Source organism: Ambystoma mexicanum, chromosome 10 (assembly GCF_040938575.1).
Source record: "Ambystoma mexicanum isolate Mex_15411 chromosome 10, UKY_AmexF1_1, whole genome shotgun sequence".
Classification (NCBI taxonomy): domain Eukaryota; kingdom Metazoa; phylum Chordata; class Amphibia; order Caudata; family Ambystomatidae; genus Ambystoma; species Ambystoma mexicanum.
In genome coordinates this window covers 1,136,710,193-1,136,721,289 of record NC_090932.1, presented here as the reverse complement: position 1 = coordinate 1,136,721,289, position 11,097 = coordinate 1,136,710,193, and the positions used below count along the sequence as shown (strand labels likewise).

Here is an 11,097-nt window from a genome sequence, read left to right as displayed (position 1 = left end):
TACAGACATGAGAAGGTGGCCAAGATCACCATGGCATGTGTAATGCTGCACAATATGTGCATCCGCCGGAACGTGCCTCTGCCCCCCGACATGGAACTGCTACCACCTGATGATGATGAAGGGGATGATGAAGATGTGGCAGGACATCATCACGGTGGCGAGGCACAGGAGGGACATGTTGTGCACCAGTCAGTGATCGCAAAATATTTCTGACATACATGTCAGCAGAGGGTGACATAATGGTTGGACATAGGGCACTGGGTGTGGGGGTACATGTACACTATGCACTGTGCAAGATTAAATGACACATGCGCAATGATGAATGTCCACTCTGGTCTTTTTTGTTACACAATCGGTGTATTGAAAGTAACAATATTAACGTGAATGACAAAACCCTCCACCACCCTCTCCCTCCCCCCCACAACTCCCCCACACACCCTCGACCCCCCTCCCCCACAACTCCCCCACACAAGTCTCATGGAGTCCACGAAGCCTACATGAGGCTGCCAGAACTGTCACTCAGCACTCCCTGAGCCAGGGGGTGGCATGTCCCGTCAGCACAGCGCACGGACCGACCGGCGGAGCAGGCTGGTTTGGGTCGAACTGCTGGTGGATGGTGTGGCCTCATGCTGAGGCTGTAGGGCAAGGAAGACCTGCCTCCAAAGCATCAGCGATGCGCCCTAGCACCTCGAAGAGGCGGTTTGTGTTATCCGTTAAGGACCGGCCCAGTGCTGCCAAATTTGTGCGCAACTCCTCCCTGGCCTGACAGTTGTCCTGCACAAATTCGCCGATGAGTGCAGTGAGCAGGTCAGCCTGCTGTGCTCCTGCAGCTGCACCGGTGGCTGGGCTGGGTATCTGGCTGGCATGCCCAGACTGCTCATCCTCCCCGAGACTCAATACCGGACTGATATGTCCCTGGGTGTGGTCTTGTCCAGACTGCTCCGGGGGATTGGTATCAACAGTATCACTCATGGATACCTGGGGGGATGCCAATTGTGTTGGGGTGTGGACAACATCCACTAATTCATCCTCAATGGTGCCCCAGATGTCATCTGGTCTGTCCTCAACTGTGAGGGGTGCCGTGGCTGCCACCTCCCCAGCCACACTGGACTCCACCGAACGGGGTGTCGGACAGGTGTCTGCAGGCAGAAAAGTGGGGGTTGTTGGTTGAGGTGGTGTGCCCTCCACAGGCCTTGGTGTTGCAGGTGGTATGTGTCCCTGCGGTGGCTTGCTTGCTGGGACACGGTGCCCCCTGGCTTGTCCACTGGATGTAGACGGCCGGTTGCTGTCCTCCTGGGACCCTCTACTGGGTCTGGCCTGTGCTGGGGTGGTGTCCTGCTGTTCACTGTCATGCTCACTGCCTGTGGGGGTGAAAGAGAGGGACAGCATTAGTGATGTTTGGATAGGCATCATACATACATTGGGACGATTGCACATCCACACAATTGTGGGTAATAGGCATTTGTGTTGGGAAGGGCACGTCATTTCCTACATGGGTGGTAAATGCAGCCATATGTCGGTGTCACTCATGTTGGCCAGGTACTGTGCTGTCTGAAATGCTCACAATTTAGGTCATGCATGCTGTGTGCCTCATGTAATTTCCTACTTTTGTGGTATGTGTCATGTACATTACGGCCTTGCACCAGGCATCGGCATGTGTCTCATTTGCTTCGGCATACATTACAGGGAGTGTGTGTGTGGCCGACCATGGCGTCACTCTTCGGACAGACAATGGCATTGACTTTCATCAGATTTGGCTTAGCAGTTTTTACTTTGGACACTCACCTCCATCAGCAGATGTTGTGGCGCCACACTCCATCTCTCCTACGCCTTCTATTGATTCCAGGCCAATCATGCTCGCACATGTTTCCCCCCATGGGGTGAGCTTAATGGGAGAGCTTGGTCCTCCTACGGTTTCAAGGGCCTGGGTACGATTTACCGATAGAATGTTGCGCACCCTCAGGCGCAGATCATCCCACCGCTTACGGAAATCCTTCACCATGTGGGGTGTGTTGCCCACTGCACTGACCTTCTGGGCAATTAGTGCCCAAATCTCCTTTTTGTGCAACACGGCCTCCCTCCTCAGGTTGCTGCTGAACATTGTCCCTGCATGCTCATGCAAGGTGTCGACGAGCATATGCAGTTCATCCTGGCTGAATCTCTCCTTTCGGAGGCGGGCGGATCCCTTCTTGAGTGCTTTAGGCATTCTTGGGTGGTAGGATGTACTTTTCGGTTGATTTGCAGTGTCCCAGGGGTCCTGTGTGCTGAGGATGACAATGGATTGTGTTTTTAAAGATGGCCGCCATGCTCCTTCCCGTTCCTGTGCGAGGACGCTATTTCTGGTTCCGCTATTTAATGGTGACTGTAAATAGCGGTGTTTGTTAATTACGGTCACCGCTATTAACGGTCACCGCTAATGTAGAATTGAACTCTGTCGGAGGTGTAATCTGCGCCTAGCTTCTTCCCGGTAAGGGCTTTTTGGGGGCCTTTTGCGGCATGGCGCTACATCCCTTACCGGCATGGCGCAAAGCTCATGCCCGCAAAGTCGTAATAGTCCTTTATTAGCAGGCTGGTGCCAGCACGGACACGCTATTTGCGCCGTGCTGGTAAGGGACGGTACTTACCTCCAAACTCGGAATGAGGGCCATTGTCTCTCATTTACTTCATTCAAATTGGCACCCATACACCAAAGGTGATGTGTGAATCCTGTGGCTTACCCTCAGAAAGATAGGCACAATAATTAATCACAAACATGGCTGTCCCTGGATTACAGAAGGTTATATTGGGGGGTTAAAACCTGAAGAGTACCAAGAAAACGGGCACGCTAGGTCTGTGTTGATGGTCCATTGTCATGCCCACGTTATACTGTCCTACTTTTATCTTTATGGCCATAGCTGCAAAGACAATCAAACAGCACCTGTGCTCTCAATAGAAAACCTGAACTGTCCTGTAGACCCCCAAAACCTTAGTTTTGGGATGTTCATGGTAACAGTGATCCAGTTCCAAAAATGATCACATATCTGTTCAAATTTGACACTAGCAAAATTATCAAGTTCTGCAGACGAACTACCAGCTACCAAAAATCACACAAAAGTCGTCCTTGGTCAACCTCACTATTGAGCAGACATCTTAGTCATATATTGGCCTCCTAAAGATTGTGCAACTGGTCTTGTTTGCAATGTAAACCTAGGGAAAACGCACATCCGTTGGTAACCCTAAGTTTCAATTAGACCCACCCCCGTTATTGTACCTTGGCTGTGATTATGCCCCACTAAAGGGTCAGGCGGTTTAATAGCAGAGGTAGTTCCGCTTTATCTCACTACGCCGGACTGACTGCTCTTTTAGCCATGTCTGTGGCCTTGCACTGCTGGCAGACATCGCACTGTTTGAGGGCTAATACCTGGAAGACTCCTGTCTCTGGCGATACCAACTTACAGAGGCATTTCATTTGTCCCCCCACACCTCTCCAGACAGGTGAAAGCCGTTCCCAGGGGAGAAAGGAAGCATCAGGGGCCGCTCATAGGAGCTAATTTTACCACAGCCATTATAATTAAAGAGGCAGCAAACTGGACTGGAAGGCTTTGTAGGCCAAACGTGGCAGAGCCTGTCTCCGAGCTCCCAGGCCCCGTCTTACAAAGCAGACTTGCAGGGGCTGACAGCTCCAAGCAGGCATCCACACCTTTAATGTCTCCTAGCCCACTAGGCAGTGCCTCACCTGTTCAAAGGCTACAGGCTGTAGCAATAGCAGCTCCTTTGAACTCTGGGGTCAGGTCAGGCTTTTTTACACAGCGAAATAAAACACCATCAGTGACTGATAGCCTTGAATAAGACCCAGAGTGCAGAGCATCAGAGGCCTGAGTCCGCTCCTTAATGCAATGTGCTTATTGTGCCATATTTGTTCTAGGGTACTGGGAGAAGTGCAATTAATTCAGTATTTTTACACTGTCTGGGATTTTCACGGGCACTTTGATCTCAGGGGATGTGCTTAATCCAATTCAATGTTAATACCACCCCCCACAAAGCCACCCATTGACATGCAGGCTTCCAAAAATGATACTAAACTCAAAGTATGGTTTTTCCCCCAAAAACAAACCCTGCAACCATTAGCTTGCCATTTACAAACTCATTCTGCCCACACCTCTAAATAGTCCATCAGAAGACAATTAGGAGCCCAACCTCCATTCTAACTATCCTTTTGATGTGCAGACCGTCGTGGGATCTGACCATTGTAAACAAAGCTTGTTTTTCCAATGGATGTAGGCGTGGGGGCAGTGCTAGTCAGCCTGGTTCTGATGACGCTTTTAATACTCTCTAAAAACCCAAACATTTGTTCAATTCAGAGACTGAAGTGTAATGTAAATCATTGATACGCCATACCACTAGTTCTTTTAATTTTTACAGAGTGTACCTTTAGTTCAAAGGTTCAACAAACGCGGCCGCTCTTTTTCTTTCTCATGAGCCAAACATAAAATTAGCTCAGGCTGGACATTCAAGCACTGCCAGTTTCCCAAGTCACAGCGAGGCAGACACACACAGCATCTGTGGCTCTTCAGGTCGTTCAGGTGCACAGGTTGCAAACACATTTCTTGTATCACTGGCAGAGCCTTTCAAATGCATGAAGGACCATTTCCAGCAAAAATAGCTCACAAAGCACCAGTTACCTTGCAAATCTGTGATAAAGTGTACAACACAAAGCGTCTACTTAAAGTTTTGAGTTGATATGCAAAATAATAAAATTGCTTTAAGTCACTAATCAAATGTTTCCAACATCAGGAATAACAACGTGCTGGAAGTTTGTGACAACGAATCTGCATATCTATCTATCTTTGTTTATTACACTTTTTTCATTACATTTCTTAAATCACTAAAAGTACAGTGGGGTTAACTAGATTTTCCAGGTTGCCATTATCTTGTATTCTGGGACTGATAGTTTACAATTAAGGATGTGAACATTAAAGCTGCAATGATATTTGTTTGGCTTACCATGTTGCTATAAGGATTTACATGTTGTCATGTGGCATTATTATGCAATGTGTGTTTTTTGTAAGTAAACTCTATAAGACATTATTACTGTAGACATTGAAATCCAACTATTTGAGCCAAAGCTGCGATCCTGGTCACCCCACCACCCCATCCCCCTCCATTTGGCTGCCCATCCCACTGCCTCCTTTTTGGATGAAGCCTGAGTACTAGTTCTTTTATTCTTGAAACAAACAAAGTTCCTATTGTTAAATAGGAACTCATGTCCCCTGCACACCAATTGGTATTGGAAATCAAAATTCCAAACAATATTTAAATAGCTTAAGTAATTCAAATCAGTTTTGTCTTTAGGTGACCAATTTTTGTTGTGACAATTGTTTCAATAATATTCAAGGATACATACAATCAAGAGCGTTTTTAATCAAGAATCAAAATAAGAGTTCAATTCACTCAATAGTATCAAATCAAATTAATCATGAGCTCTACGCGTTTCGAGAGTAAACCTCTCTTCTTCAGGAGCAATACATCATATTTCTCACAGAAAAATTTCAATGAAAATACTTTAAACAAAACAATGTTTAAGTTTCTTTTGACAAAGGAATTTTTGACAAATTTTTTTTTAGCAATTCAATGGCTGCCTATTTTACATTTAATATAGACATGATTGCATTTTTCAACTAAAATGTCTTGTGTGTCTTCAAAAAGATCATTTGACTGTGGGGTAATGGAAACATCATCTCGTGGCACAATTCTCTGAGAATCTGTGGATAATATTAATAATATTAGTATTGTGTAACTCAGTGGAAGTTCTACTGTTAGTCAGGAAAGATGTTGTAAGTACCATGATGATGCAGCATGTAACAAGGGAATTCAAATATCCAGACGATTGGTCGTGCAAAATCTTGTCCTATAAAGGTAGATACATTCGATATGTATGTTTCTCTTATAGAGTTAAGCTCACCATATTCTCACCATTTAGTTGAAAAATGCAATCATGTCTATATTATGTCTAGATGTGTTGCTCCTGAAGAAGAGAGGTTTACTCTCGAAACGCGTAGAGCTCATGATTAATTTAATTTGATACTATTGAGTGAATTGAACTCTTATTTTGATTCTTGATTAAAAACACTCTTGATTGCATGTATCCTTGAATATTATTTAAACAATTGTCACAACAAAAATTGGTCACCTAAAGACAAAACTGATTTAAATTACTTAAGCTATTTAAATATTGTTTGGAATTTTGATTTCCAATACCAATTGGTGTGCACGGGATGGGAGTTCCTATTTAACAATAGGAACTTTGTTTGTTTCAATGATATATGTGACTTTCTGATACCAGAGTCAGTTTTTTTCTCCCCTGAACCCTTTAAGATTGATAAGTTGTGTGAGCGTTTTTTGGCTCCGATTATTTTGTAAAATCAACAAAATTACTTCTTACCCAAAGGTGTGCAGTTTCTCTCGCATATATACTAGTTCTTTTATTCGACTTCCACCACTGGTTCAGTTACATGCACGCACAGAGCCAGCATATATGCACTCATACACATTGCATAATTCAGGGTCACATGCACATACACATACATACAAATATCCATCATACACATGAAAACACCCTTGCTCCTACGCACGCTAATACACTTTAAAAAATACTTTTTTCTTACCTGCTGCTGACAGGAGGGACTCCACTCTCAGGCAGACATCTGACTGAGCTCCCATAGCACCACCATGCTGACAGGAACACGTAAGCAGGTAGAGCCCCCAGCTTCCTTTTTGCTGACATGCGCAGGGTGGCACCTTCATTGCAAGGAAACTGTACAGGGTGGCACCTTCATTGCAAGGAAACGTTCCTGTTGCACCGCGGAATGGTCCTTCATCCCATGGTGCAATATGGAGCGCTTCTTTTGAAAGAAATAATTTCTTTCAGAAGTTAAGTTCGGACTTCTGAAAGAAACGATTTCTTTCAGAAGTTTCTGATATGATACGATATGGCATTTATGACGCAGCTATACACAAGTGTTTCGAGGTGCGACGAGGCAAGAGAAGGGAGAGGGCACAGAGGGAGGACACCGCATTGCGGAGACTGTGGGGACCCGGCTATGGCAGTGTAAGTGAGCTGAATGCCGTGGCTAATGAGAAAAAACGGATCTATGTGATTTTACTGAAGACATCTTGCTCAAGGCATGTTTTACCGAAAAAGATTTACCGATAAAATACTGATTTTAATAAAAAACACTTTATTTGTGGGGCATCACCCCCTAAACGCCGCATGTTCCAGTGTTTTTAACCCCCAAACCTCTCCTCACTGGTTTCATGCCCTTATCCCCCCCATATATATATTTATAAATACATTATTTTTTGGCTCATATTTTTTGGGTAAGAAATGCTTCAAGTAAAATGTTTTCAGTAACATCACTGGATACCAAAAAACCCTGTAAGGGTTTAGGGGCCCTCTGCGCATCCACTGCCACCGCCACTGCCTGGGCCTGTATTTGAGGTGCTCCCCTGACAGGCAGAGGAGCACCCTTGAGCACTGCCACCCCCCAGGTGGCCCACAATCAATGCTGCTGGCCCCAGGCATTCATAGTTACTGGCACTCCCCACTCCCTCAGCACGCCAGGCTGACATGGCCCAGGTGAAGTAGTGGTGTGGGCCACCCTACCCCCCACTGCTGCACACAACGCTGTGCTGTATCTGGCATACACAGCCCGGCCAACTTAAAATAAGGGACACCCCCTATGCTGCTGCTATCTGCTGGGTTGCAGCTCTCATAAGCAGTCCAGTCATGTAAAAGACTTTGGGGTCCTCCACACACTGTTTCTGCTGCTGGCTACTACCTGTAAATCTGAACTGCTGTCCAGAACCATCTCAAGAGAGGGTCAAGACCAACAAGAACAACAAGAAAGATCAGCACCAAAGACCTAGAGACAGCCCTGGGCAGACTCCAAAGTAAGGCATTTTTATATATACCTTTTTGTACAGTACACTGTATGGACTTTGTATATACTTTTTAAAGCCTTTTAAAAAATGTTTTAAAGCAGCTGCTTAGGATTAAGTTAATTATATGAAGTGTTGTAGTGAAAAGGAAAATGCATTTTCGTGCATTTTCCCGGCTGCATTAGCACTATGCTGAGCTAACCATATCACATATTAGGTCCATTAGAGGGCTGCATTAACAGCTAAGACTAATAGTTTATTCAAAGTATGTGCTAAATGCTGAAACAGATCTTTATAGATGAATTAGTAATGTGTTGTGTTAATAGCATCTACATTAGTAGTATAAGGAGCTACATTGAAGGTGCTGGCCCCAAAGGAAAGGAAGGTTGCATTGTGCGTAGAAAGGCAGGGCAGAGGCCCAGGTTTAGTAGCCTGTATTTCAGTGCTTAAAGCATTATGGCGCTTGGATAGCCAGGCTTTGTAGTCAAGGCACTAACTGGCCAGCCTAGTAAAGCTTGCTCACTAGCACTTAATTGCGATGCATATTATTTCAGCTGCTTTTTTGCTGCAGTTGCTCTGCCATGCTTGGTAAACAAAGCCTCTTTCGCATGAGAAGGCATGGTACGGCCTCGCACGCACTGATAAGAAACATTCCTGCGCTTTCGCAGATGGAGGCTCCAAGTTGGGAGGGGAAGAGAAGGGAGCACGTTGGAAACGTACTGAGCTGGGTTTTTTCCATCAGTCAACATGTTTTACACGAACTGTCTGGAACAGTGCGTTATGCTGATTGACAGCGCAAAGGCATAACTATGCATGCACACATGACCCGGGGGAGATTCATCCGTGGACTCACTTCGAGCAAGTGCCCGGAGCATGGTGATGTCCTAAGTGGCTCCTAGTGGTGCTGTCATCTACAGAGCTGGCTGAGAAAGCAGTGCATTGTAGATGACCTGGGTCCACGGCGCTGATAATAACATACAAGGGACGTAACACTGTGTTTCTCTAATTGTGTGTGATGTCTCTAACTTGAATTCACTCATTTCCCAAATTGCTGCTATATTTACCGTTCTGTTATATTATGCTTTATGTCTAATAAATGCAAAACATATGCTGAAGGTGTGATTTCTCTAGTGATGAGTTCATTGCTTGGCACGATCGGACCTGTATATGGGTGAAATAGGGTAATTTATGGTAATAAGGGCTGGGCCCGTGGAAAAAATACCCTTTCCAAGACATTTGTTGGCAGCGGTGGGATCGTGCAGAGCCATGCCATGCTGGAGAAATGACAAATGTGTGAGAGAACCCAGTGCGGATTGAGGGGTAGGCTGTTGCATTTCCATTGTTGCCTCACTGCAGCTCTGAGTCAACAAAATGACAGTATTTGTGTGTCGGTTTGCCGCGACCAATAGCTCGTGTAGTTAAGATTTTCCCCTTCAGTAAATCAGTAAATGCTTGGCTGACTTACTGCTTGGGAATGAAGCCAGGGGGCAGAAAGCTATGAGCAGAGTCGGAGATGGCTCTGTTTGAAGCGCTCCAAGGAACAGTGAGGAAGGATTTATTGCTTTTATTAGGAAATAATTTTTCATGCGGTTTCCTTTTAAAAGGTTTAGATTTGGATTGCAAAGTGAAGCAAAGTGAAACAAAGTTCTTGCCCCATTTTGGCATGAGGGCAGAAAAAGTTGCAAAAGTATTTGGTATGTAAATTGTGAATGGTGATTCAAATACATTTTTTAGCCCCAGTGTATTAGCGAATGAGTGATCGGCGGCTGAAATGTAGACTGGCGAGGGTTCACCTTTTGAAACTGATGCTTTAAGTGTTGATATTCCTGAATATAACATTGGGAGTGGTCGAGTTGTTAGGAGAAAGAGTAACATCTGTGTTGAGAGTGTTGAGAGGCCTTGTTTTTGGCAACTGTAAAATCCATGTGAAGGTGGTGAATTGTGTTTTAATGGGACACACTGAATTGGCTTCATTGCATTTAGCTGTGCCAGGCATGGTTAAAATGGATGAGAAACTCACTAAAGAAGGGGGTGAATGGCATATGATTATTGATGTGTGCATTGATTTGGAATTGCAGAATCAGTTTGCAGTGGTTTGGGGGGACTGACAATTTAAATTTACTAAATTGTCCGAAGAGTATTTGAAAGTTCCCACTCTGTGTCATGGATTGGTTGCTAAAGACATGGAAATGTTGCAATTAAGTGATGAATGCATTGAACATTATATTATTGAGATAATGTTAACTGTGATACACGTTGAAAAAGTTGTTGACAAATTGACAGCCCACGAGCAGAACAGAGTGTGACATTTTTAAGTGCAATGTGGTTTGGCTCAGTACAGAAAATGATTTGTTTTATTGTGGCAATGGTACCACAGATTGAGACACCTGTGCGTAATAAGGAAACGCAAAGATTCAGTGGGTTGAGGGTTCTTTGGCAAGATCACACACTGCATTGGAGTCTAATTGTAAGGCCAAACTACAAAGTTACCAGGAAGAAATATGCTTTTGAATGGGACATTGATCAGCAGACTGTCTTTTAAACAGGCTAAAAGTCACTTTGCAGAATTATAGTGAGTTGTATCTGATGACAAAAAGTGTTTCTTTTGAACTGAAAATTTGTGTCGGCAATGATTTTGCTCTGCGGAGCTTGTGGCTTGAGAAGACAAATTGCACATAAATTCCTGTCATGGGCTGGGTGCATGAAACTGACTGGGAAAAAGGCGGAAAAGCGCAGAATGCCGCTCATATCCCATAGAAATGGTATTCACAACAGTGGACAAAGGTTGGCAGTACGGGGTTCCCAAGTTGCTGAAGCAAATGCTAAAAGCAGTAAATCTGAAAAAAATGTCTGAAACGAGTGCCCCGGTAGCACTGCCAGACCTCCCTTTGAAATCGCACCCGTGCCATGCATGAGAAAGAACGGAAACACTGGTCAGCAGCTGCATTCCATCACCATTGAGAAACACTCTCAGTGAAAGAAGAAGGGGGTGGGGAGTGAAAGCCAGAATGCTGAACTGAAAGCAGTAATTGTCGTGAGTGAGAAGGCAAAAAAGAGCACAATTTACCTTGCGCATTCGGATGCACGCCTGTTTTCTGACACTAGCATGCAATAATGGAGCTGGTCAGATGGCAAAATATTCGCCCAGTAACAACACTGGCAGAAAAAGAAATGATGCAT

General features: G+C 44.8%; 1 protein-coding gene across 1 annotated transcript; it reads right to left on the bottom strand.

Moving 5' to 3' along the window:
* Positions 1–624: 624 nt before the first annotated feature.
* On the bottom strand, positions 625–2,206 carry LOC138492992 (myb-related transcription factor, partner of profilin-like). Its single transcript, XM_069620256.1, has 2 exons — positions 1,786–2,206; positions 625–1,361 (listed from the first exon to the last, which is right to left on the bottom strand). Exons 1-2 carry the CDS (start codon positions 2,204–2,206, stop codon positions 625–627), a joined length of 1,158 nt encoding a protein of 385 aa, XP_069476357.1.
* Between the last annotated feature and the right edge of the window lie 8,891 nt (positions 2,207–11,097).

Coding starts and splice junctions, on each gene's coding strand:
- LOC138492992 (XM_069620256.1), bottom strand. CDS start 2,206: ATGCCTAAAGCACTCAAGAAGGGATCCGCCCGCCTCCGAAAGGAGAGA. Junction 1,362..1,785: donor CACAACATCTGCTGATGGAG/GTGAGTGTCCAA, acceptor TCACCCCCACAG/GCAGTGAGCATGACAGTGAA.